This window comes from Coregonus lavaretus (assembly GCF_964263955.1).
Source record: "Coregonus lavaretus genome assembly, chromosome: 29".
Taxonomy (NCBI): Eukaryota; Metazoa; Chordata; class Actinopteri; order Salmoniformes; family Salmonidae; genus Coregonus; species Coregonus lavaretus.
In genome coordinates, this window is record NC_140016.1 from 19,336,431 (window position 1) to 19,364,309 (window position 27,879).

Sequence of the window (27,879 nt, forward strand, 5' to 3'; positions counted from 1 at the left end):
ATCGATGGCACTTACCTTTGCTACAGCTGTGCCTCCCAGTGTGTGTTCTATAACAGTGGCTTTGTACAAAGACTCCGTAAATACAGGTGCATTGTCGTTTGCGTCTAGAACAGTAATATGTATCTTAACGGTTCCAGTTCTCTGTGGGTTCCCACCATCGACTGCAGTTAGTATCAGGGAGTGTTCGCTCTGTTTTTCACGGTCAAGTGCAGACTGCAACACCATCTCTGCGTATTTACTGCCGTCGGCTCGACTATGCTGTTTGAGAACAAAATGATCAGTTGGTTTTAGAGAATAGCTTTGAAGGGAGTTGATACCTACGTCAGGGTCCGCGGCACTGTCTAGCAAGAACACGGTCCCTATAGGTGCAGATTCACTGATTTCTAAATTAAGTTCCTTCTTAGAAAACGCTGGGGCATGGTCGTTTATGTCTTGAATTTCGATAGTAATCGAAAATAATTCAAGCGGATGTTCTAAGACAATCTCTAAACTGAAACTACACGGAGATTTCAGACCGCACAGTTTCTCCCTGTCAATCCTTTCTTTCACAACCAGATGTCCTTTGTTCGGATTCAGCTCTACATATTGGTTATTACCGTCTATAACTAACTGCGCCCGACCTGAAACCAGCCTCTTGATGTCCAAACCAAGGTCTTTCGCCACATCTCCGACAAACAAACCCTTTCTCATCTCCTCTGGTATAGAATATCGAATCTGTCCATTCACCGCACTCAGTACGCAGACAAGCAAAATGGAAACTAGTACTTGCCATCTCAAACCCCAGCCTGCGCTCTTCAAAGCCTCTCCTGCGCCCATCCTCCCAAAAATATCCATAACGTTACGCAAAACTGGGAAATATGATGCCATACATGATGCCTATACAACAGAAAAGCCAACGTTAGATATATATTTGTCTCAAGAAGATATTGTTGCTTGTACTCCGTTAAAACTGCTTCGATGGTTGTGTGCGCAATGATCCTTGCTTTGTCTTGTCGCTGACGTGTGTACCTTGTAACAGCAGTTATATGCGCCTGAGCTGAGATAGGTCTCTTGGACAACAGCACCACTCAGAGTGAGTGTGCAAAACGACATACAAGACGTACGAGATACCAGACTCGGTCTCAGGGATGGCTAACTCTGGAGATCCCTTCGATCTCCACTGAGTTAGGTAAATCTGCTTATTATTTTTGCACCTTGCTTGTGGAAGATCTCCAAGGCTCTCTAAAATTGGTGCCTGTAGGGCAGCGGTTGACAACAAGTGGCCCCGGGCCAAAACTGTCCCCTGAGTGATTTTTTTGGCCACCCAAAGTTTTTTCTAATGATAAAGTAGTTTAATGATTTTATTTTGAGATAAAAAAAACTGTAAAATCACCAGGAATTCAGCAAAAAATTAGTTTAATTTAGGAAATCTATTTCCAAGTATTCCCATGAATAAAACACATAGACTAGTGATGGTGTCTCATTGTAATCAAGGTATGAAATGATTGTTATTTTCAAATACAATCTATTTTTGGGCTTAGTTCTGGTCAATTTGCAGTGTACAAATTATTATGTTCCGGCCCCCCGACCATTAGCTCCGACAAAAATCGTCCCGCTGCTGAATCTAGTTGCCTACCTATACTCTAAGGCAATTCAAAAGGCTGATTGAGGAACTTTTTAGTGAATAATGTGAATTTTTTGTTTTGCTTTTGTGAATACTGATGTATATATTGATGTGCATATGGAAGTGTATAGTGATGTGTTTGAAGTGTATTGATGTGTATACAGGGCTCTGTGAAAGAGACCTTGGTCTCAGCATGACTCCGTGTTAAAATAAAGGCTACATTTTTATTTTTTTAACATCACAGGCCTATGAACCCTCTATTTAAAGCCTTGGTCAATGAATGACTGGCCGACCAAATGTTGTTTCATGAAACAGAAATGTCTGATGTAGGGCCACATCTTAGGGTTTTAAAACATCAGGGTTGTCTTAAAACTTAGATAGGTGCACACAGCACTGAATGTGTCTAATGGGAGCTACCAGATGATATTTCTGTTGCCAACAAATGTAAAACATTTTAACATTGACTTGTTAGTAAAACAGCATGCTTATGAAGTCTGTTGTCAAGTGGGACAGAGATTCCATATGAGTGTGCCCATGACATGGGAATGCTGGTTTGATACTAAACAACCACCACTGGAGGGCAATAAGCAACCATAGTATAGACTACTGATGTCTATTACACTGACACTGTATATGTATGAGCTGAGAGAAAACCCAGCAAAACCCAGTTTCCCTTCTAACGTAGTCACAAAGTCATTGTGCGGACAGTTTCTGAACTCTGCACTACAAATTTACAGTGAGCACACACAACCCCCTCCCTCCCTCCCTCCCTCCCTCCAATGTAGTGTACATAACCACACACACACACACACACACAGTCACAGTGACCGATATGTGTGGTCCAGTAACCATTCCTGTATGAACCCAAAATATGATTAATGACCCAATCTGTCCAGTGACCTACAGTACCAGTCAAACGTTTGGACACACCTACTCATTCAAGGGTTTTTCTTTATTTTGACTATTTTTTACATTGTAGAATAATAGTGAAGACATCAAAACTATGAAATAACACATATAGAATCATGTAGTAACCAAAAAAGTGTTAAACAAATCAAAATATATGTTATATTTGAGATTCTTCAAATAGCCACCCTTTGCCTTGATGACAGCTTTGCACACTCTTGGCATTCTCTCAACCAGATTCATGAGGTAGTCACCTGGAATGCATTATAATTAACAGGTGTGCCTTGTTAAAAGTTAATTTGTGGAATTTATTTCCTTCTTAATGCATTTGAGCAAATCAGTTGTGTTGTGACTAAGTAGGGGTAAAATACAGAAGATAGCCCTATTTAGTAAAAGACCAAGTCCATATTATGGCAAGAACAGCTCAAATAAGCAAAGAGAAATGACAGTCCATCATTACCTTAAGACATGAAGGTCAGTCAATACAGAACATTTCAAGAAATTTGAAAGTTTCTTCAAGTGCAGTCGCAAAAACCATCAAGTGCTATGATGAAACTGTCTCTCATGAGGACCGCCACAGGAAAGAAACGCCCAGAGTTACCTTTTTGGTTCCAACCACCGTGTCTTTGTGAGACGCAGAGTAGGTGAACAGATGATCTCTGCTTGTGTGGTTCCCACCGTGAAGCATGAAGGAGGAGGTGTGATGGTGTGTGGGTGCTTTGCTGGTGAAACTGTCTGTGATTAATTTAGAATTCCAGGCACACTCAACCAGGATGGCTACCACAGCATTCTGCAGCGATACACCATCACGTCTGGTTTGCGCTTAGTGGGACTATCATTTGTTTTTCAACAGGACAATGACCAAACACACCTCCAGGCTGTGTAAGGGCTATTTGACCAAGAAGGAGAGTGATGGAGTGCTGCATCAGATGACCTGGCCTCCACAATCACCTGACCTAAACCCAATTGAGATGGTTTGGGATGAGTTGGACCGCATAGTAAAGGAAAAGCAGCCAACAAGTGCTCAGCATATGTGGGAACTCCTTCAAGACTGTTGGAAAAGCATTCCAGGTGAAGCTGGTTGAGAGAATGCCAAGAGTGTGCAAAGCTGTCATCAAGGCAAAGGGTGGCTATTTGAAGAATCTCAAATATAAAATATATTTTGATTTGTTTAACACTTTTTTGGTTACTACATGATTCCATATGTGTTATTTCATAGTTTTGATGTCTTCACTATTATTCTACAGTGTAGAAAATAGTAACAAATAAAGAAAAACCCTTGAATGAGTAGGTGTGTCCAAACTTTTGTCTGGTACTGTACATCTGAGATAGGATAAAACCCATTTAGAAGAGAGAGAGTCCAGTTCAACACTCCACTAAGGACAGAAGTAATACCAATACTGCCCTCTAATCTCTCTACCTTGGTGATTTGTGTATGTAGGGTTGATCAGCACAGCAGGTTAGTGTGTGTTTTTAGTAAGTCACACAGGTGGGCCATCTGGCTGTAAGCATTACAACAGCTGACTGCACCAGGCATTCACATGTTATGTAGCCGCAAACATTATGAACGTGCATTATTCAGTTGGTGGCTCCACATCAGGAGGCAGTGGTATAAATATTAATGCCAGATGAAAATAGGTCTAGAAGTGCATTGCACACACTGAAATGAGAACACTGTTTTAAGACCACCACAGGGGCTGTTCATTAGAACTTTACTTGCTTTGTTTTTTAATACAAAGCTACTTTGAAATGATAGAGTTTGCATTGATACATACTTCTTTCTTTGGAGCTTTACAAAGAAAGATACAAAATAGTTGCTGTTTGGAAGGGGGAACAATGGAGAGATAAAATACATTGGGAAAGAGAGAGAGAGAGAGAGAGAGAGAGAGAGAGAGAGAGAGAGAGAGAGAGAGAGAGAGAGAGAGAGAGAGAGAGAGAGAGAGAGAGAGAGAGAGAGAGAGAGAGAGAGAGAGAGAGAGAGAGAGAGAGAGAGAGAGAGAGAGAGAGAGAGAGAGAGAGAGAGAGAGAGAGAGAGAGAGAGATGACGTGAGAGAGGGAAAGAGAGAGAGAGAGAGAGAGAAGGAAAGAGGGAAACAGAGAGAGAGATAGAGGAAGAGAGAGAGGGAAAGAGAGAGAGAGAAGGAAAGAGAGAGACAGAGACAGAGACAGAGAGACAAACAGACAACGACAGAGACAGAGAGAGACAGACAGAGAGACAGAGGGAGAGAAAGAGAGACAGAGAGACAGAGACATATGTATACACTGCTCAAAAAAATAAAGGGAACACTAAAATAACACATCCTAGATCTGAATGAATGAAATAATCTTATTAAATACTTTTTTCTTTACATAGTTGAATGTGCTGACAACAAAATCACACAAAAATTATCAATGGAAATCAAATGTATCAACCCATGGAGGTCTGGATTTGGAGTCACCCTCAAAATTAAAGTGGAAAACCACACTACAGGCTGATCCAACTTTGATGTAATGTCCTTAAAACAAGTCAAAATGAGGCTCAGTAGTGTGTGTGGCCTCCACATGCCTGTATGACCTCCCTACAACGCCTGGGCATGCTCCTGATGAGGTGGCGGATGGTCTCCTGAGGGATCTCCTCCCAGACCTGGACTAAAGCATCCGTTTATGAGATCCAGTAACTGACACCTGATGCCTTAGTTACTGTTGTTGTTCCTGATCCAGTGAAGCTCATTGTGTGTGTGCTTTGCAAACAACATTTAGAAAAGTTAAAGTTTCTTACCTGTTATCCATGTAGAGGAGGTCCATTCAGAAGGAGAGGGATGCCAAAGAGAAAGACAAAAAGAGAGAGGAAAAAAACAGATAGTTAGGAAGACATTCCAATGATTGTTTGATATGGTACACAAAAGTTGGACCAGAAAAATTGCACAGCAGCGTTCTGTGGAATAATTCAGGTTAATTCAGTCTCCATAACAGGGCATCTGTAGTGGTGGATTGGTGAGGAGGTAACAAAGGAGTACTGATTAGTACTGAGTATCCCAACAATGCAGTGGGGGCTTTTTTTCACAAGTACAGGTTGTCAACAGACCTTATATACACTTGCACAGTGTGAGCACATTAGTCTACTCCTGATCAATGCAAAATATTAGGACTATTCAGACTAAACCAGAGAATGCAGGAAATCAAAAGTAAGTAAACAGAAGCCATTTGAAATGTACCACACACCACAACACAATGCAAGGCCCAGGAGTGTTTCCGAATCACATGACCTGAACAGGAAAAGGTTTGGGCACTAGTTAAAGCCCTGTAACACCATGTGTATCACATTGGCTAGGCCATGGCTACAGGACAGCATAGCAGACAAATTGGGATTTCATAATGCTGTTTATGATTCATATTTTTCCTCCTTCCTCCCATGACTGAAATGTGGACCATTACTAAGCCTGCAGACATAACATGAGCATACATAGGTTCACATGGAAATCTAACCAATAAGACAAGCTCTCCACTCTGCTCTGTGCTGAGGACTCGCAGACGCACACGCACACACACACACACACACACTATCCATTGCATAACAGTTTAACCTCTGTCTTGAGAATAGCCAGATCACTGGCTCTATCCGAGGCCTTCATGTGACCACACAGTCCACCCACTGACCAGGACACAGCAACACTGAACCTCTGACCTTTCCTTGTAATGACCTTTTCCCTGACCTTACCTTTTCAATGACAGGTAATATGAGAGGTAATGAGGTGTAACATAACCACTGTAGGTGTGACATAACCACTGTAGGTGTGACATAACCACTGTAGGTGTGTAGTGCATATGAAAATGTATGCACTCACTAACTGTAAGTAACTCTGGGTAAGAGTGTCTGCTAAATGACTAAAAATGTATAATGTAAATAACCACTGTGGGTGTGACATAACCACTGTATGTGTGACATAACCACTGTAGGTGTGACATAATCACTGTAGGTGTGACATAACCACTGTGGGTGTGACATAACCACTGTAGGTGTGACATAACCACTGTAGGTGTGACATAAAAATTGTAGGTGTAACATAATCACTGTAGGTGTGACATAACCACTGTGGGTGTGACATAACCACTGTAGGTGTGACATAACCACTGTAGGTGTGACATAATCACTGTAGATGTGACATAACCACTGTAGGTGTAACATAATCACTGTAGGTGTGACATAACCACTGTAGGTGTGACATAACCACTGTGGGTGTGACATAATCACTGTAGATGTGACATAACCACTGTAGGTGTAACATAACCACTGTAGGTGTGACATAATCACTGTAGATGTGACATAACCACTGTAGGTGTAACATAATCACTGTAGGTGTGACATAACCACTGTAGGTGTGACATAATCACTGTAGATGTGACATAACCACTGTAGGTGTGACATAATCACTGTAGGTTTGACATAACCACTGTAGGTGTGACATAACCACTGTAGGTGTGACATAACCACTGTAGGTGTGACATAATCACTGTAGATGTGACATAACCACTGTAGGTGTGACATAATCACTGTAGGTTTGACATAACCACTGTAGGTGTGACATAACCACTGTAGGTGTGACATAACCCCTGTAGGTGTGACATAATCACTGTAGATTTGACATAACCACTGTAGGTGTCACATAACCACTGTGGGTGTGACATAATCACTGTAGGTGTGACTTAACCACTGATTGTCGTGCTGCTGTGCTGTTTGTTGCTACTTGGCTACCTGCCAAACTATTCACGTTTTACTTTTAATAAACATTTAATCAATCTCTGTGTTCAACAAATTTACCAACTTTTTAGTTTTGTCCTCACTCATCTTTTTTCGTTAAACTTTTTCACCCCGGACGTTTATCCCGAGACAGAAGAGTCATTTTCCTGTGCGTTTTAGCTGCCAACTTTACGTTATTTTCCTTTTTTCCATCGCAACTTTTTTCCCTTATTCAACTTTTTCACTCCGGACGCTTTATCTGGACATGGTTCATCAACATCTTCAACAGCCGAAGCTAAGTAGTAACATTAACATGATGTCTTCTAATTGCAGTCGCTGTACTCATAATATACAGGAGAACGATCGCCTTACGGCGAGAATAGCTGTGCTACAAGCCCAGCTTCAGACGCAATCGTTAGGCAAGGGTAATCTCAGTGTAGGAAAGGAAGAAACAGCGTCTGTGCCACCAGTAAGTACAGACAGTAACGTTAGTATAAATCCCCCCGCACAGTCCCCGCAGCCGGACAACTTTCTCATGGCTTCTGGAGGGAAATACTGTTGGAATGCTCAACCGGTGTCGCTCATTCAGCCGACAGAAACCTTCAACCGGTTTTCCCCATTATGTAGCGAGTCGGAGTCTGAGTCTGAGTCTTCTCTAGTCTCTACTCCTCCCGTTACGGGGTCTGAGACGCCGAAGGCTCCCACCATTAGCTCTGACAAATTGAAAACCCTAGTCATTGGCGACTCCATTACCCGCAGTATTAGACTTAAAACGAATCACCCAGCGATCATACACTGTTTACCAGGGGGCAGGGCTACCGACGTTAAGGCTAATCTAAAGATGGTGCTGGCTAAAGCTAAAACTGGCGAGTGTAGAGAGTATAGAGATATTGTTATCCACGTCGGCACCAACGATGTTAGGATGAAACAGTCAGAGGTCACCAAGTGCAACATAGCTTCAGCGTGTAAATCAGCTAGAAAGATGTGTCGGCATCGAGTAATTGTCTCTGGCCCCCTCCCAGTTAGGGGAAGTGACGAGCTCTACAGCAGAGTCTCAGCACTTAATCGCTGGTTGAAAACTGTTTTCTGCCCCTCCCAAAATATAACATTTGTGGATAATTGGCCCTCTTTCTGGGACTCACCCACAAACAGGACCAAGCCTGACCTGCTGAGGAGTGACGGACTCCATCCTAGCTGGAGGGGTGCTCTCCTCTTATCTACCAACATAGATAGGGCTCTAACTCCTCTAGCCCCACAGTGAAATAGGGTGCAGGCCAGGCAGCAGGCTGTTAGCCAACCTGCCAGCTTAGTGGAGTCTGCCAATAGCACAGTCAGTGTAGTCAGCTCAGCCATACCCATTGAGACTGTGTCTGTGCCTCGACCTAGGTTGGGCAAAACTAAACATGGCGGTGTTCACCCTAGCAATCTTATTAGGATAAAGACCTCCTCCATTCCTGCCATTATTGAAAGAGATCGTGATACCTCACATCTCAAAATAGGGTTACTTAATGTTAGATCCCTCACTTCAAAGGCAGTCATAGTCAATGAACTAATCACTGATCATAATCTTGATGTGATTGGCCTGACTGAAACATGGGGTGCTCTCCTCTTATCTACCAACATAGATAGGGCTCTAACTCCTCTAGCCCCACAGTGAAATAGGGTGCAGGCCAGGCAGCAGGCTGTTAGCCAACCTGCCAGCTTAGTGGAGTCTGCCAATAGCACAGTCAGTGTAGTCAGCTCAGCCATACCCATTGAGACTGTGTCTGTGCCTCGACCTAGGTTGGGCAAAACTAAACATGGCGGTGTTCACCCTAGCAATCTTATTAGGATAAAGACCTCCTCCATTCCTGCCATTATTGAAAGAGATCGTGATACCTCACATCTCAAAATAGGGTTACTTAATGTTAGATCCCTCACTTCAAAGGCAGTCATAGTCAATGAACTAATCACTGATCATAATCTTGATGTGATTGGCCTGACTGAAACATGGCTTGATGAATTTGCTGTGTTAAATGAGGCCTCACCTCCTGGTTACACTAGTGACCATATTCCCCGTGCATCCCGCAAAGGCGGAGGTGTTGCTAACATTTACGATAGCAAATTTCAATTTACAAAAAAAAAAATGGCGTTTTCATCTTTTGAGCTTCTAGTCATGAAATCTATGCAGCCTACTCAATCACTTTTTATAGCTACTGTTTACAGGCCTCCTGGGCCATATACAGCGTTCCTCTCTGAGTTTCCTGAATTCCTATCAGACCTTGTAGTCATAGCAGATCATATTCTAATTTTTGGTGATTTTAATATTCACATGGAGAAGTCCACAGACCCACTCCAAAAGTCTTTTGGAGCCATTATCGACTCAGTGGGTTTTGTCCAACATGTCTCTGGACCTACTCACTGCCACAGTCATACTCTGGACCTAGTTTTGTCCCATGGAATAAATGTTGTAGATCTTAATGTTTTTCCACAAAATCCTGGACTATCGGACCACCATTTTATTACATTTGCAATCGCAACAAATAATCTGCTCAGACCCCAACCAAGGAGCATCAAAAGTCGTGCTATAAATTCTCAAACAACACAAAAATTCATTGATGCCCTTCCAGACTCCTTCTGCCTACCCAAGGACGTCAGAGGACAAAAATCAGTTAACCACTTAACTGAGGAACTCAATTTAACCTTGCGCAATACCCTAGATGCAGTTGCACCCCTAAAAACGAAAAACATTTGTCATAAGAAACTAGCTCCCTGGTATACAGAAAATACCCGAGCTTTGAAGCAAGCTTCCAGGAAATTGGAACGGAAATGGCGCCACACCAAACTGGAAGTCTTCCGACTAGCTTGGAAAGACAGTACCGTGCAGTACCGAAGAGCCCTCACTGCTGCTCGATCATCCTACTTTTCCAACTTAATCGAGGAAAATAAGAACAATCCAAAATTTCTTTTTGATACTGTTGCAAAGCTAACTAAAAAGCAGCATTCCCCAAGAGAGGATGGCTTTCACTTTAGCAGTGATAAATTCATGAACTTCTTTGAGGAAAAGATCATGACCATTAGAAAGCAAATTACGGACTCCTCTTTGAATCTGCGTATTCCTCCAGGGCTTAGCTGTCCTGGATCTGCACAGCTCTGCGAGGGCCTGGGATCGGGAGAGACACTTAAGTGTTTTAGTACTATATCTCTTGACACAATGATGAAAATAATCATGGCCTCTAAACCTTCAAGCTGCATACTGGATCCTATTCCTACTAAACTGCTGAAGGAGCTGCTTCCTGTGCTTGGCCCTCCTATGTTGAACATAATAAACAGCTCTCTATCCACCGGATGTGTACCAAACTCACTAAAAGTGGCAGTGATAAAGCCTCTCTTGAAAAAGCCAAACCTTGACCCGGAAAATATAAAAAACTATCGGCCTATATCGAATCTTCCATTCCTCTCAAAAATTTTAGAAAAAGCTGTTGCGCAGCAACTCACTGCCTTTCTGAAGACAAACAATGTATACGAAATGCTTCAGTCTGGTTTTAGACCCCATCATAGCACTGAGACTGCACTTGTGAAGGTGGTAAATGACCTTTTAATGGCGTCAGACCGAGGCTCTGCATCTGTCCTCGTGCTACTAGACCTTAGTGCTGCCTTTGACACCATCGATCACCACATTCTTTTGGAGAGACTGGAAACCCAAATTGGTCTACACGGACAAGTTCTGGCCTGGTTTAGATCCTACCTGTCGGAAAGATATCAGTTTGTCTCTGTGAATGGTCTGTCCTCCGACAAATCAACTGTACATTTCGGTGTTCCTCAAGGTTCCGTTTTAGGACCACTATTGTTTTCACTATATATTTTACCTCTTGGGGATGTTATTCGAAAACATAATGTTAACTTTCACTGCTATGCGGATGACACACAGCTGTACATTTCAATGAAACATGGTGAAGCCCCAAAATTGCCCTCGCTAGAAGCCTGTGTTTCAGACATAAGGAAGTGGATGGCTGAAAACTTTTTACTTTTAAACTCGGACAAAACAGAGATGCTTGTTCTAGGTCCCAAGAAACAAAGAGATCTTCTGTTAAATCTGACAATTCATCTTGATGGTTGTAAAGTCGTCTCAAATAAAACTGTGAAGGACCTCGGCGTTACTCTTGACCCTGATCTCTCTTTTGACGAACATATCAAGACTGTTTCAAGGACAGCTTTTTTCCATCTACGTAACATTGCAAAAATCAGAAATTTTCTGTCCAAAAATGATGCAGAAAAATTAATCCATGCATTTGTTACTTCTAGGTTAGACTACTGCAATGCTCTATTTTCCGGCTACCCGGATAAAGCACTAAATAAACTTCAGTTAGTGCTAAATACGGCTGCTAGAATCCTGACTAGAACCAAGAAATTTGATCATATTACTCCAGTGCTAGCTTCCCTACACTGGCTTCCTGTTAAGGCAAGGGCTGATTTCAAGGTTTTACTGTTAACCTATAAAGCGTTACATGGGCTTGCTCCTACCTATCTTTCCGAGTTGGTCCTGCCGTACATACCAATACGTACGCTACGGTCACAAGACGCAGGCCTCCTAATTGTCCCTAGAATTTCTAAGCAAACAGCGGGAGGCAGGGCTTTCTCCTATAGATCTCCATTTTTATGGAACAGTCTGCCTACCCATGTGAGAGACGCAGACTCGGTCTCAACCTTTAAGTCTTTACTGAAGACTTATCTCTTCAGTAGGTCATATGATTGAGTGTAGTCTGGCCCAGGAGTGTGAAGGTGAACGGAAAGGCTGGAGCAACGAACAGCCCTTGCTGTCTCTGCCAGGCCGGTTCCCCTCTCCACTGGGGTTCTCTGCCTCTAACCCTGTTGCAGGGGCTGAGTCACTGGCTTGCTGGTGCTCTTTCATGCCGTCCCTGGGAGGGGTGCGTCACTTGAGTGGGTTGAGTTACTGACGTGATCTTCCTGTCTGGGTTGGCGCCCCCCCCTTGGTTTGTGCTGTGGTGGAGACCTCTGTGGGCTATACTCGGCCTTGTCTCAGGATTGTAAGTTGGTGGTTGGGGATATCCCTCTAGTGGTGCGGGGGCTGTGCTTTGGCGGAGTGGGTGGAATTATATCCTTCCTGTTTGGCCCTGTCCGGGGGTTTCTTCGGATGGGGCCACAGTGTCTCCGGACCGCTCCTGTCTCAGCCTCCAGTATTTATGCTGCAGTAGTTTATGTGTCGGGGGGCTGGGGTTAGTTGGTTATACCTGGAGTACTTCTCCTGTCTTATCCAGTGTCCTGTGTGAATTTAAGTATGCTCTCTCTAATTCTCTCGTTCTCTCTTTCTCTCTGAGAACCTGAGCCCTAGGACCATACGTCAGGACTACCGGGCATGATGACACCTTGCTGTCCCCAGTCCGCCTGGCCTTGCTGCTATTCCAGTTTCAACTGTTCTGCCTGCGGCTACGAAACCCCTACCTGTCCCAGACCTGCTGTTTTCAACTCTTAATGATCGGCTATGAAAAGCCAACTGAGAGACCTGAGCCCTAGGACCATACGTCGGGACTACCGGCCGTGGTGACTCCTTGCTGTCCCCAGTCCGCCTGGCCTTGCTGCTATTCCAGTTTCAACTGTTCTGCCTGCGGTTATGGAACCCCTACCTGTCCCAGACCTGCTGTTTTCAACTCTTAATGATCGGCTATGAAAAGCCAACTGAGATTTATTCCTGATTATTATTTGACCATGCTTGTCACTTATGAACATTTTTGAACATCTTGGCATGGTTCTGTTATAATCTCCACCCGGCACAGCCAGAAGAGGACTGGCCACCCCTCATAGCCTGGTTCCTCTCTAGGTTTCTTCCTAGGTTTTCGCCTTTCTAGGGAGTTTTTCCTAGCCACCGTGCTTCTACACCTGCATTACTAGCTGTTTGGGGTTTTAGGCTGGGTTTCTGTACAGCACTTCGAGATATTAGCTGATGTAAGAAGGGCTATATAAAATAAAATTGATTGATTGATAGATGTGACATAATCACTGTAGGTTTGACATAACCACTGTAGGTGTGACATAACCACTGTAGGTGTGACATAATCACTGTAGATGTGACATAACCACTGTAGGTGTGACATAACCACTGTGGGTGTGACATAATCACTGTAGGTGTGATTTAACCACTGTAGGTGTGACATAATCACTGTAGGTGTGACATAATCACTGTAGGTGTGATTTAACCACTGTAGGTGTGACATAATCACTGTAGGTGTGACATAACCACCGTAGGTCTTTCATAAACACTGTGGGTTGTAGGTGTGACATAACCACTGTAGGTGTGTAGTGCATATGAAAATGTATGCACTGACTAACTGTAAGTCGCTCTGGATAAGAGCGTCTGCTAAATGACTAAAAATGTAACATGTAAATATCCACTGTAGGTGTGACATAACCACTGTGGGTGTGACATAACCACTGTAGGTGTGACATAACCACTGTAGGTGTGACATAACCGCTGTGGGTGTGACGCTGGGCTGCTGGTGAAACCGCTGTAGGTGTGACATAACCACTGTGGGTGTGACGCTGGGCTGCTGGTGAAACCGCTGTAGGTGTGACATAACCGCTGTGGGTGTGACGCTGGGCTGCTGGTAAAAACCGCTGTAGGTATGACATAACCGCTGTGGGTGTGACGCTGGGCTGCTGGTGAAACCGCTGTAGGTGTGACATAACCACTGTGGGTGTGACGCTGGGCTGCTGGTGAAACCGCTGTAGGTGTGACGCTGGGCTGCTGGTGAAACCGCTGTAGTTGTTTCATAACCACTGTGGGTGTGATGCTGGGCTGCTGGTGAGCACACGGAGAGGACAGGCAGAGCTTGCGTTCAGATAAGCCTGTATCACACAGTTAAAGTGCAGAAGGTGAGTGTGAACCGGGGATTGAGCATCCTTAGCATGGTTCATCTGTTAGAACCCATCCCTGTATCGGTTATCTATCACTTAGTCCTGTGGTGGTCAGGACCAGCAACAGATGTTACTCTTTATATGAAGGCACTATCTGTTCTACCTGGAAAACACACAGAGCATGCCTGAGAGAGAGAGAGAGAGAGAGAGAGAGAGAGAGAGAGAGAGAGAGAGAGAGAGAGAGAGAGAGAGAGAGAGAGAGAGAGAGAGAGAGAGAGAGAGAGAGAGAGAGAGAGAGAGAGTCATGCAGACGAACAGCTCCTGACATGTTATAACTTTGGTTGTTAAGAGTTCAATTAGCAAAAAATATATAGGTAATCAAATGGTACAGCTGAAGATCAACACAGAAGGAAAAGATTGACAGAGTGTGAGTTAAAAGAGCAATCTTAATCGTGCTAGCTAGCTAAATTCAAATTTGTCAACTAGCTTACTGGCTTGCTCCAACTGTTTACTGGTGGTAACCATAACAACATGGCCACTGAGGCAGCGCTAGCAGCATCAGCAGCAGCAGCAGCAGAGACTGAGAGACCCCTACCAGAACACTGCACCACCAACGAGCCCCAGGCCCCATCAACGCCCCACCAGACCCAGCACACCCCACAGGCCCCATCCACCAGAGCATCACCACCTCCATCAGCGCAGCCAGACTGGACCGGGCCCAGCCTACTACCCCACACGAGACCACCACCTCTACCAGACCAGCCAGACCTGGCCCCCCTCCACAGGGCCCAACAGCAGGACCAGTGCAGCTACGTGGAGGCCCTCAGAGGACAGGAGAACTCTGTAGGATTGAGTGAAATTAAACAGCTCCTTCAATACATCTGCACTAAGCTGCACTAAACACACACACACACACACACACACAAACAAACACACACAGCTATTGTGCTAAACGTTTACTAGTTCAATGAAGAAGGAAAAAATAAAAAGAGAACTGTTTTCTGTTGTCCTGTTCATCTCACTCTGAACATCTCAGTAGTTAGTAGTTACTGTATTTCTGACTGTCCTGTTCATCTCACTCTGAACAACTCAGTAGTTAGTAGTTACTGTATTTCTGACTGTCCTGTTCATCTCACTCTGAACATCTCAGTAGTTAGTAGTTACTGTATTTCTGACTCTCCTGTTCATCTCACTCTGAACATCTCAGTAGTTAGTAGTTACTGTATTTCTGACTGTCCTGTTCATCTCACTCTGAACAACTCAGTAGTTAGTAGTTACTGTATTTCTGACTGTCCTGTTCATCTCACTCCAAACAACTCAGTAGTTAGTAGTTACTGCCTTTCTGACTGTCCTGTTCATTTCACTCTGAACAACTCAGTAGCTAGTAGTTAATGTATTTTTGACCGTCCTGTTCATCTCACTCTGAACAACTCAGTAGTTAGTAGTTACTGTATTTCTGACCGTCCTGTTCATCTCACTCTGAACATCTCAGTAGTTAGTAGTTACTATATTTCTGACTGTCATGTTCATCTCACTCTTCACAACTCAGTAGTTAGTAGTTACTGTATTTCTGACTGTGCTGTTCATCTCACTCTGAACAACTCAGTAGTTAGTAGTTACTGTATTTCTGACCGTGCTGTTCATCTCACTCTTCACAACTCAGTAGTTAGTAGTTACTGTATTTCTGACTGTGCTGTTCATCTCACGCTGAACAACTCAGTAGTTAGTAGTTAGTAGTCTGATGTCAACAACTACAGACCAGTATCCCTTCTTTCTTTTCTCTCCAAAACTCTTGAGTGTGCCGTCTTTAGCCAACTCTCTCGCTATCTCTCTCAGAATGACCTTCTTGATCCAAACCAGTCAGGTTTCAAGACTGGTCATTCAACTGAGACTGCTCTTCTCTGTGTCACGGAGGCTCTCCGCACTGCTAAAGCTAACCCTCTCTCCTCTGCTCTTGTCCTTCTAGACCTGTCTGCTGCCTTTGATACTGTGAACCATCAGATCCTCCTCTCCACCCTCTCCGAGCTGGGCATCTCCGGCGCGGCTCACTCTTGGATTACGTCCTACCTGACCGGTCGCTCCTACCAAGTGGCGTGGCGAGAAGCTGTCTCCGCACCACGTGCTCTCACCACTGGTGTCCCCCAGGGCTCAGTTCTAGGCCCTCTCCTATTCTCGCTATACACCAAGTCACTTGGCTCTGCCATATCCTCACATGGCCTCTCCTATCATTGCTACGCAGACGACACACAACTAATCTTCTCCTTTCCCCCTTCTGATAACCAGGTGGCGAATCGCATCTCTGCATGTCTGGCAGACATATCAGTGTGGATGACGGATCACCACCTCAAGCTGAACCTTGGCAAGACGGAGCTGCTCTTCCTCCCGGGGAAGGACTGCCCGTTCCATGATCTCGCCATCACGGTTGACAACTCCGTTGTGTCCTCCTCCCAGAGTGTGAAGAGCCTTGGCGTGACCCTGGACAACACCCTGTCGTTCTCCGCTAACATCAAGGCGGTGACCCGATCCTGTAGGTTCATGCTCTACAACATTTGGAGAGTACGACCCTGCCTTACACAGGAAGCGGCACAGGTCCTAATCCAGGCACTTGTCATCTCCCGTCTGGATTACTGCAACTCGCTGTTGGCTGGGCTCCCTGCCTGTGCCCTTAAACCCCTACAACTCATCCAGAATGCCGCAGCCCGTCTGGTGTTCAACCTTACCAAGTTCTCTCACGTCAACCCGCTCCTCCGCACACTCCACTGGCTTCCAGTTGAAGCTCGCATGTGCTACAAGACCATGGTGCTTGCCTACGGAGCTGTGAGGGGAACGGCACCTCCGTACCTTCAGGCTCTGATCAGTCCCTACACCCAAACGAGGGCATTGCGTTCATCCACCTCTGGCCTGCTGGCTCCCCTACCTCTGCGGAAGCACAGTTCCCACTCAGCCCTGTCAAAACTGTTCGCTGCTCTGGCACCCCAATGGTGGAACAAGCTCCCTCACGACACCAGGACAGCGGAGTCACTCACCACCTTCCGGAGACATTTGAAACCCCACCTCTTTAAGGAATACCTGGGATAGGATAAAATAATCCTTCTACCATTGTAAAGTGGTTATCCCACTGGCTATAAGGTGAATGCACCAATTTGTAAGTCGCTCTGGATAAGAGCGTCTGCTAAATGACGTAAATGTAAATGTAAAATGTAGTTACTGTATTTCTGACTGTGATTTTCTTTCTTTTTGCAACATGAAATTGCTATCAGTTACCATGTGGAACATTCAGGGCCTAAACTCATCAACCTTTGGACTGAAGAGTTTAGCAATGAAGTGAAAACAAAATCGTAAAGATCTTCACGTCATCATTCTGCAGGAGACATGGTGTAAGGCAGACATTGTCACTCTCTGTCCCACAGGCTACAGAGAGGTAATTGTGCCGTCACAGAAACACAGCTCTGTCAATAGAGGCAGAGACTCTGGAGGATTGATTATTTGGTACAAATCCGAACTACAAAATCTATCACATTTGGTTAAAACTGAAAAAATTACTTGTACTGACAGAAAATGATGTGTTCCTTTGCGCAATATATATCCCCCCCAGAAGCCCCATATTACTCAGAGGAGATATTCCCCACCCTTGAGGAAGAGACGTGCCATTTCCAGGCCCAGGGAACACTACCTGATCTAACGACCACACGAGGGGACAGCTTTATTACAGGCCAAACTGTTTCTAACTACCTTAATCATCACCATAAAAACAACAGTGACAGCACCATCGACAAAAATGGAAGGGATCTGTTGCAGTTATGTCGATGCCTTGGTCTGTATTTTGTCAATGGTAGTTTACAGAGGGACTCTTTGGGGAGATTCACCTATTGCTCACCTCTTGGCCACAGCACAGTAGACTATATAAAATCAAAATCAAATCAAATTTTATTGGTCACATGCGCCGAATACAACAGGTGCAGACATTACAGTGAAATGATTACAGACATTGACCCTTTCTCTCGCAGCTCATTCACCGTCAAGCCACTAACACCTCTGTCTGATCACAGCCAAAGGATGTTGTTCCTCAAAAGAACAGACATGGAAACAACCACACATTCACAGCCCAGTAAGCTGTACAACATCAGAAATTCATACAGATGGGCCCAAAACAGCACAGAAGAATACCAGAAAGCAACCAGTAACCAAAAAATCCAAACACTCTTAGATATCTTTCTGGATACCACATTCACTCACAGTAAAGAAGGCATCAATCTAGCAGTAAAAAACATCAACCATATATTCAGGCAAACGGCAAATGAAGTAAAACTGAAATTGATAAAAAACATACCAAAAAAGACTACAGATGACAATTGGTTTGATGAAGATTGTATAATTATAAGGAAAAAACATAGAACACTATCAAACCAAAAACACAGAGACCCAAATAATGGTGAATTACGCCTTCATTACTGTGAGACTTTAAAACTCTATAAACGTACACTCAGAACCAAAAAAAGCACAGTACAACAGCAAGCAGCTGACACTAATTGAGGAGTTCATGAACACAAACAACTTCTTGCAAAATTGGAAAAACCTAAAAAAAAATCGCAACTAGAGAAATTAGCAATACAAAATTGTGACATATTGACAACCCATTTTAAAACACTCTATAACACCGTTCAAATTGATGCAAACGCAGAACAATGCTAAATTCATGAGAAGTTGAATGGATTAGAAAAAGCTACAAAGGACAATCAAAATCCGTTGGACTCCACAAGTACTGACCAGGAGCTCTATAAGAAACTTCAGGACCTCAAATTTAAAAAAGCATGCGGACCTGATGGCATCCTAAATGAGATTCACTAGTGCAAAATTTCAATTGGCTATATTAAAACAGTTTAATATGATTCTGAGTGTAGGTTATTTCCCTGACATCTGGAATTAAGGACTCATAACCCCAATCTTTAAGAACGGAGACAAATTTGACCCTAACAATTCCAGAGGCATTTGTGTGAACAGTAACCTGGGGAAGGTTTTCTGTAGTATTATAAATGTAAGAGTTCTAAACTTCCTTAATAAGCACAATGTCTTGAGTAAAAGCCTAATTGGATTTATACCAAAACATTGCATGACCGACCATATCTACACCCTACACACCCTGATAGATAAACATGTCCACCAAAATAATATCAAAATGTACACTTGCTTTATCAACTTCCAAAAAGCATTTGATTCTATTTGGCATACAGGACTGTTCTACAAAGTTATTGAAAGTGGTGTAGGGGGAAAACATATGACATAATTAAATCAATGCATACTGGCAATACGTGCAGCATCAAAATTGGCAAGAAAATAACAGAATTCTTCACCAGGGTTGCAATCTGAGCCCTGCACTCTTCAATATTTACATCAATGAATTGGCCACTATTCTAGAAAAGTCCTCAGCCCCTGGTGTTAGTCTCGACAATTCAGAGGTTAAATGCCTGCTCTTCGCAGATTACCTGTGCCTGCTGTCACCCACAGCACATGGCCTACAGCAGAGCCTGGACCTGCTAGAGCAGTACTGCCTGACCTGGGCCCTGGCAGTAAACCCCAAAAAGACTAAAATAATGATTTTCCAGAGAAGATCCAGATCTCAGGGAATTAGACTAATGTTCTCCATTGGTACAAAATATATAGAGTACTGCACACACTACAATTACTTAGGTTTAAAAATAAGCTCAAATGGACACCTAAATGAGACAGTGAATGAACTGAGAGAGTGTCACGTTCGTCGTGTAAAGGATCAGACCAAGGTGCAGCGTGATATGCGTACATAGTAGTTTATTATATAAACACCGACAAAATACCAAATCCAACAGAACGTGAAGTTCAAAAGGCTAAACATCCAACAAGCCAAACAGAAACAAGATCCCACAACATAGGTAGGCAAAATGGCTACCTAAGTATCATCCCCAATCAGAGACAACGATCGACAGCTGCCTCTGATTGGGAACCACACCCGGCCAACATAGAAATACACATACTAGATATTCACACCCATATATATACACACCCTGACCAAACCAACTAGAGATCTCTATGTCAGGGCGTGACAGAGAGAAAGTATGTAGGGCATTCTACGCCATTAAAAAACACATTCAAATTGAAATACCTATTAAAATGTGGCTAAAACAAATTGAATTAGTAATTGAACCAATAGCACTTTATGGCAGCGAGGTGTGGGGTCCACTTACAAAACAAGATTTCACCCAATGGGACAAACACCCCATTGAAACCCTGCATGCAGAGTTCTGTAAGATTCTCCTACATGTCCAGAGGAAAACTACAAACAATGCATGCAGGGCATAATTAGGCCAATATCCGCTAATAATACAAATGAAAAGAATAGCAATTACGTTTTGGAAACATCTCAATTATACAGTGACCACCTCTCATAACATTACCAAGCCCTGCAATGCCAAGAGCTGAGCAAAGAAAATAGTCCCCTCATCCAGCTGGTCCTGGGGCTGAGTTCACAAACCTGTTCTACTAACACACTGAAGCCTCAGGACCAGAACATCCAATCAATCAGAATAAACCAAATTACTACACAGTCAAAACAAAACTGCATCACTTATTGGGAAGCACAAGCACAAAGCAAAATGCAGTGCTATCTGGCCCTAAATCGACAGTACACCGTGGCAAAGTATTTGACCATGGTTATTGATCAAAACCTTTGAAAAACCTTGACAAAGTACAGGCTCAGTGAGCACAGACTTGCCATTGAGAAAGGTAGACACAGGAAAACCTGACTCCCTGTAGAGGAAAGGCTGTGCAACCACTGCACCACAGCAGAACCAGAGACAGAGCTGCATTTCCTGACAAAATGTAAAAAATAAAAAACTATTAGAGAGTGTAATTTCCGCAAATTTGAAACTCTTATTCAAGGTTTCAAAGACCTCTCTGATGAGAATAGGCTACCCATCCTGTTGGGGGAGGACGCAGAGAACTGTGGGTTGGCAGTGCACTACATTGCTGCCTGCCATAAGATGAGGGACAGTGTCTGACAGACCAACCAACCTGCACATGTCCTCTATGCCATTGTTATTGTTATTGTTCAATGTATGGTTATTTTGACCCTTGGTTATTGTTGTTACTGTTGTCCCGTTGACAATTTTGATTATTATTATTAAAATTATGTTAATATTGTACATCTCCAAAGTATGCTTTGGCAATATGTACATTGTTACGTCAAGCCAATAAAGCAAATTGAATTGAATTGAATTGAATTGAATTGAGAGAGCGAGAGCGAGAGCGAGAGCGAGAGCGAGAGCGAGAGCGAGCGAGCGAGAGAGAGAGAGAGAGAGAGAGAGAGAGAGAGAGAGAGAGAGAAGAGAAAGAGACAACACCAGGTTTACTCCTCACAAATCCGAATCAATAATTAAAATAGAGTTGTGCGACACTGAAAAGACACATTAGATGTGGACCATGTTGGATATAGCATGGATGTCTAAGGCTATTGACTAACTTTTCATCCTTTTAATGATCAATGAGAAATTGACCCACGCTATGTGCTTTGCAATATTTGATACTTAATGAAGTACGTCATCAGAAGTTCATTCCCCAAGGCTCACCTTGAGACTAGCTGCGCTTGTGCGTCTGACTGAGCATTTTTGATAGGCCATGCTGCTTTCCTCAATGTGTCAGTGTCTATGGAAGACCCAAAACGGTCCAACTTCCACGAGCCAGTGGTCAGAAAATAGTTGAATAGGTCATCTTTAAGGAGGGTCGTAGGCCGTGGGGAAGACAGGGAGGCTGGACGCGCGGTACATGAACCCGCGTCTACACATCTGGAAGTACACGACTGCGCTGTTCATAATGAGTAGGAGAGAAGACACGGTCACCAGGGTGTTATCAAATAAAGCGTTAAGTTATAGCTCGCCTGTGATTCATCATTCGTGAACTCATAGTGCCTGTTTAAAACAGGCACGCAGTCGCCAACAACTACATTGACTGTGGCAGTGGCTGAGAGGGACTCAGGCCCGTTGTCTCTTACCATGATCACAAGGGTTTGTTTAGGCTAGTCCTGCTCTTCAAACGGCCTCACAGTCCTGATTTCTCCACTGTGCAGGCCAATAGTGAAAAGGTTGGGCTGCAACGCTTTGACCAAATGGTAGGAGAGCCACACATTATGGCCGGAGTCAGCGTCCACGGCAACCACTTTGGTAACCAGGTAGCCTTTAGGTGCCATATGATTGGACAGGATAAAGAACAATGGGTGTGTTGTCACTATGGTCACCGATGAACACCCTCATGGTGCAGATACTGGAGAGAGGAGGGGTACCACCGTCTTGAGCTGTGACTCCCACCTGATAGTGACTGGCCTGCTCGTAATCAAAGGGGCGCGAGGTGAAGAGCTCTCCGGTCTCTGCGTTGATGGAGAGGGAAGCATTGGATCCTGCGTCTAGATCCTCGGCTCTCACCCTTATCACTAATGTGCCTCTGCGTTGGTTTTACCAAACTTTAGCGGTGTACTAGCTCTGTGTAAAAGTAGGGGGATTGTCATTCACGTCATCCACTGTGATGGATATTAACTTTCTACTGGATAGTGAGGGAGAACCAGTCACCAGCTGTCACCATGATGTTATAATGTGGGTTCATCTCTCTGTCTAATATACCGTCAGTCACGAACATGTAGTAATTCTTAACCTCTGATATCAATTTAAAAGGAACACTGTCTGAGATGGCACACTTGACCCGGCCGCTATTTCCAGTGTCCAGGTCATACACGTTTAGCAAAGCAACCATGGTACCGGGTTTAGAATCCTCGGCCACCATAGCAGAGGCAGATCACGGCTATCACCGGCTCATTGTCATTCACATCAATCACTTCAATTATGAGTTTACAGAGTGACGGCTGACCCCCATCATCTCTAGCTCATGCCTCCTCATAGTCCACTTCACTGCTCACTGGGTCAATTTCAAGGACCCCTCTAGTTTTGTCAGACATGTCTGAAAGAGTATGTTATCTCCCCATATACACCATCATCTAAATCTGTGGTGTTCAGTGTTGCCACCAAAACGCCCATGGCAGAGTTATCTAACACAGAGGCCTTGTAAATCCTCTTGCTGAAAACAGGGACATTGTCATTGGCATCCAGAACATGGATTTGAATAGACGCTGTGCCTGACCTGGCAGGATTACAACCGTCAAACCCACTGATGGTAAGAGTGTATCTGCCTGGGTCTCCCAGGCCTCAGATCATTAGCCACGTTCCCAATGACCGAGCAGCGCTCCATCTCCTCTGGTACGGAGTAGCGCACCTATCCAAACGACGCGCCAAAGAGAAGGGTAATCACCCAAAAATGCATCCGTAACTCAGTTTTAAGCACTTTTTTACATCCTTTGTCGATATAAAAAAAGTATATATATATCTTGCATTACATAAAATAAAAACGAATATCAAAGCAATGCAGTAACGCTCTTTTACTCTGCATCTCGAGAGTAGAGTATGCCCTGCTCGGGAGCCTGCTCATGTCAGTTTGGATTTCTCTCCTACCGCCTCAATCGAGCGCACTTACTACCGCTATGACTAGGTCTCGGTCTCTCTCTCTCGGTCCTCTCTCTCTCTCTCGGTCTCTCTCTCTCTCTCGTCTCTCTCTCTCTCTCTCTCTCTCTCTCTCTCTCTCTCTCTCTCTCTCTCTCTCTCTCTCTCTCTCTCTCTCTCTCTCTCTCTCTCTCTCTCTCTCTCTCTCTCTCTCTCTCTCTCTCTCTCTCTCTCTCTCTCTCTCTCTCTCTCTCTCTCTCTCTCTCTCTCTCTCTCTCTCTCTCTCTCTCTCTCTCTCTCTCTCTCTCTCTCTCTCTCTCTCTCTCTCTCTCTCTCTCTCTCTCTCTCTCTCTCTCTCTCTCTCTCTCTCTCTCTCTTCTCTCTCTCTCTCTCTCTCTCTCTCTCTCTCTCTCTCTCTCTCTCTCTCTCTCTCTCTCTGTGTGAGGGAGAACATTAGATTGTATTAAGCCATATACAAAACATATAAATTGATTTACAAAAGACATTGCATTAGAAATGTCTATCATGTATGTATGTTACTGATGGGTATAGGCTATAGTCCTCCGATTACTGTGTTCTAAGAGAATGTGAAAGTAATTTAAGAATAAAGGTTGTCAACAAGTGGTTGGAAAAGTCTATAATGTCACTTCAACAACAGACATGTTCACAAAAATATTCGCAAGAAAACTTTCTCATTAGGTTTGTTGAATCTCAGGATGAAACAGCAAAGCCTTCTTATCATGTTGCTGTAGTACAACTAGTGCAATACAGCTAAACCATTTCTAAACATCTGTTAGCATGTGATGTCACATATATAAATCATCACAAGGAGCAAAGGAAAATAATTATTATGTCCTAACTCACATGTATAAGGGGTGTTCAGTCCCATGGACAGTGGCAGCCAACTGCAGCAAGGATGCATACACTATCAAAACAGGCTTCTCATCGCATCCTTCTGTCTAAATTGCTCCACCATTCCAAAAACGCTATCACCTGACATCTGCCATCTGTTCTACATTGTGAATACAATACCAAGAAAACATATCAACCGTGTAACACTAAAACCGCTTACCTCTGGGGACCCCTCGGAGCCATCAAGTTCTTCAGCAAAGTCATTTGGAGTTTTTCTCAGAGTCTGGTCAGCGGGCAGTGTGTTGTCATTGTAAGATGTGAGGAACTTGAAGTCACTTGTGCGCGAACCCGTCGTCAGGTATGCGTCATAATTGTAAGTACTGCGGAGAGTTCCCGCGCCATCCACCTCTGCGTAGTTGGGAGGGAGAAACGCGCTGGGGATGGCGACCGCTCCATCAAACAACAGTCTGGGCTTCTCCTCAGGCAAAATCTCATGGCCAGGATGACAATAATGAAGGTAAGGAAAAAGGTGGAGACGGACACCAGCGCGATGATCAGATAAGAGGTGAGTTTGGAATTGCTCTCATCATAAGAGATATCTTTCAGTTCTGGCACTTCAGCCAAGTTATCAGAAATCACTAAATACATGGTACAGCTGGCAGAGAGAGAGGGCTGTCCATTATCTTTCACTGACACAATAAGGTTCTGTTTCATGCTGTCAGATTCAGAAATGTCCCGCTGTGTCCTGATCTCTCCACTATGAAGACCAATAGTGAAAAGTCCCGGATCAGTGGATTTGACTATATGATAGGACAGCCAGGCGTTCTGGCCGGAGTCCGCATCCACCGCAATCACCTTGGAAACCAGAGAGCCTCCGTGCGCCGCTTTGGGGACCAGCTCGGTCATGAAGGAGTTCCCCTCCGGGGCGGGGTATAGTATCTGAGGAGAGTTGTCATTCACATCCGTTATGAACACACTAACGGTGACGTTGCTGCTGAGAGGAGGAGAACCGTTGTCTCTGGCCGCCACGTGGACTTTAAAGCTCCTGAACTGCTCATAATCAAACGACCTCACAGCGAGGATCACCCCAGTGTCTCCGTTAACGGATAAAAACGAGGACACCGGGACACCGTTCACCTCACCAGGTAAAAGAGAATAAATCACTGTTCCGTTCTGTCTCCAATCTGGGTCTCGGGCAGTAACGGAACACAGGGAAGAGCCAGGTCTGTTATTTTCAGTCACGTGGGCACTATAGGACTGTTCCTCAAACAAAGGTGGGTTGTCGTTGACGTCAGCTACAGATAACTGAATACTTTTAGAGGAGGACAGAGGCGGAGAGCCCTCGTCAGTGGCAGTGATTGTAATGTTGTAATCAGACACTAGTTCCCGGTCCAGTTCGCCCGTGGTCACCAGAGAATAGTAGTTTTTGATGGATGGCACCAGCTTAAAAGGAACGTTTTGCTGAATGGAGCAGCGGACCTGTCGGTTATTCCCAGAGTCTCGATCCTGGACGTTAATGATGCCCACCTCTGTACCAGGTGACGCGTTCTCAGGCATGGGGTTAGTCAGAGATTTTAGATATATCACAGGAGCATTGTCATTTACATCTGTGATGTCTATTATGACTTTAGCATATGATGCTAACCCTAAACCATCCTTTGCTTTGATGCGCAATTCAAATGATGAAACTTCTTCAAAATCTATAGTGCCAATAACTCTTATATCTCCTGTTTTACGGACGATAGAATAAAAAATCTTCACTTCTTCTGAAACATGACCGAAGTCATATGTCACTTCCCCATTCACTCCCTCATCTGCATCTGTAGCACTCACTGTAACCACTACAGTATCTAACGGTGAGTTTTCAGGCAGACTGGCTTTATAGACGGCCTGGCTAAACACTGGGGCATTATCGTTAGCATCCAGTATAGTGACGTGTATGACTACAGTACCTGATTTCTGCGGAGTGCCTCCGTCCTTCGCTGTTAGCATTATTTTAAGATCCTGCTTTTTTTCTCGATCAAGCTCTTTCTCTAGAACAAGCTCTACAGTATTACTATCAACAATCAAAACGAAATTGTCATTCCTTTCTAGTGTGTATCTTTGAACTGAGTTCTGTCCTATATCCGCGTCATGAGCCTCCTCCAATGAGAAACGAGTGCCTTTAGCTGCCGATTCCAATATTTCCATATCTATCATCTCCTCGTTAAATTGTGGAGAGTTGTCATTAATATCTTGAACATGAAGACTAATATGTTGTAGCTCCAAAGGATTCTCCAATACAAGTTCCTGTTTTAAAACGCACGAAGCCTTCTTGCCACAAAGCCCCTCTCTGTCAATCCTTTCAGCAACAATCAAATCCCCGGTACTCAGATTAATGTCACAATACCGTTTTTGGTTCCCTTCTGTATCAATACGGGCCTTACGAGTGGACAGTCTGTTCGCCTCCAGCCCGAGATCCTTGGCTATATTTCCAATCACAAATCCGCGTTTCATCTCCTCCGGAAAAGAAAAGCTCAGGTCTCCATAGGCGGAGTGCAGCGTGAGATGAAAGAAAGCAAAGCTGCAGACTAGGCCTGTCGCAGAAAATCCTTTGTGCTCCATCCTTAGATAAGAACGGTGGAGAAATCAGACTGCAGTTATGTGTATCACTATATGCAAATATTAAAAATAATGATATAGTTTTCAATCGAATGTAATTCCAATCAAGCGGAGAAAACACTAACAAACGGATGACTCCCACGGTTTTCTGCAGCGCAGTGAGCAACCCAGAGCTTTGTATTCGTCAACATGAAGTGGGTGGAGAGGTGAGTATATCCTTGCTCAGCTGGTGAACAGCGACACTTTGAGTGCCCTTCAGAAATGACATGTTTTAAATGACAACACACTGACTAGCCCATTATCTATTTGATAAAATACAAAGCACACTTTCGGGCCAAGGTCATGAAATAGACATATAAAACGACAACCAACAAGATAGCCAGAATAAACGAGCATGACGGCAATCCGCACATAACAGAACATAACACGTTCCAGCACCATGGACAGCGATATGCGTCTGCATAAAATAGAAAATCTAATTTTTCTTCTCATTCCCTATTTAAATACTTCCCCCAGATATTTATTTGGTTTCAGCCGATGAAGCCAATATGTTTGGCCAGGGGCGCAACTTTCACTGGGGGGGAGGGGGGGGGGGGGGGGAGGGGGGGGGGGGATTTCCCCCCCACATTCTGAAATTGCATCTTTGTTCCCCCCAGTTTTATAATTGAAATGTGATACAAAACGAGGCAAAAGTGTGCTTTAGGACCATGCGGACGGGTAGGCTGTTTGGAGTGTTTATCCTACTGGATAGAAAATATATTTATGTGTCCCCCCCACTTCTAAAACCAAAGTTGCGGCCCTGTGTTAGGCTACAAACTATCCAAATTATCAGCACA

The 27,879-nt window shown here is 44.1% G+C and overlaps 1 protein-coding gene and 1 pseudogene across 2 annotated transcripts; both read right to left on the reverse strand.

Annotated features, from left to right (window-relative positions):
- Positions 1 to 21,820: 21,820 nt before the first annotated feature.
- LOC311104582 (protocadherin gamma-B7-like) lies at positions 21,821 to 23,540 on the reverse strand (annotated as a pseudogene). The gene is made up of 5 exons: positions 23,534 to 23,540; positions 22,670 to 23,283; positions 22,342 to 22,470; positions 22,150 to 22,280; positions 21,821 to 21,892 (listed from the first exon to the last, which is right to left on the reverse strand). The product of its transcript is annotated as a protocadherin gamma-B7-like (transcript).
- A 910-nt stretch (positions 23,541 to 24,450) lies between these two features.
- LOC311104583 (protocadherin beta-16-like) lies at positions 24,451 to 27,046 on the reverse strand (the record flags this gene model as incomplete). The annotated part of the gene is given in 3 exon segments (XM_084146458.1): positions 24,451 to 24,495; positions 24,663 to 24,922; positions 24,925 to 27,046. Coding segments are annotated over 3 exon segments (2,427 nt in total).
- Between the last annotated feature and the right edge of the window lie 833 nt (positions 27,047 to 27,879).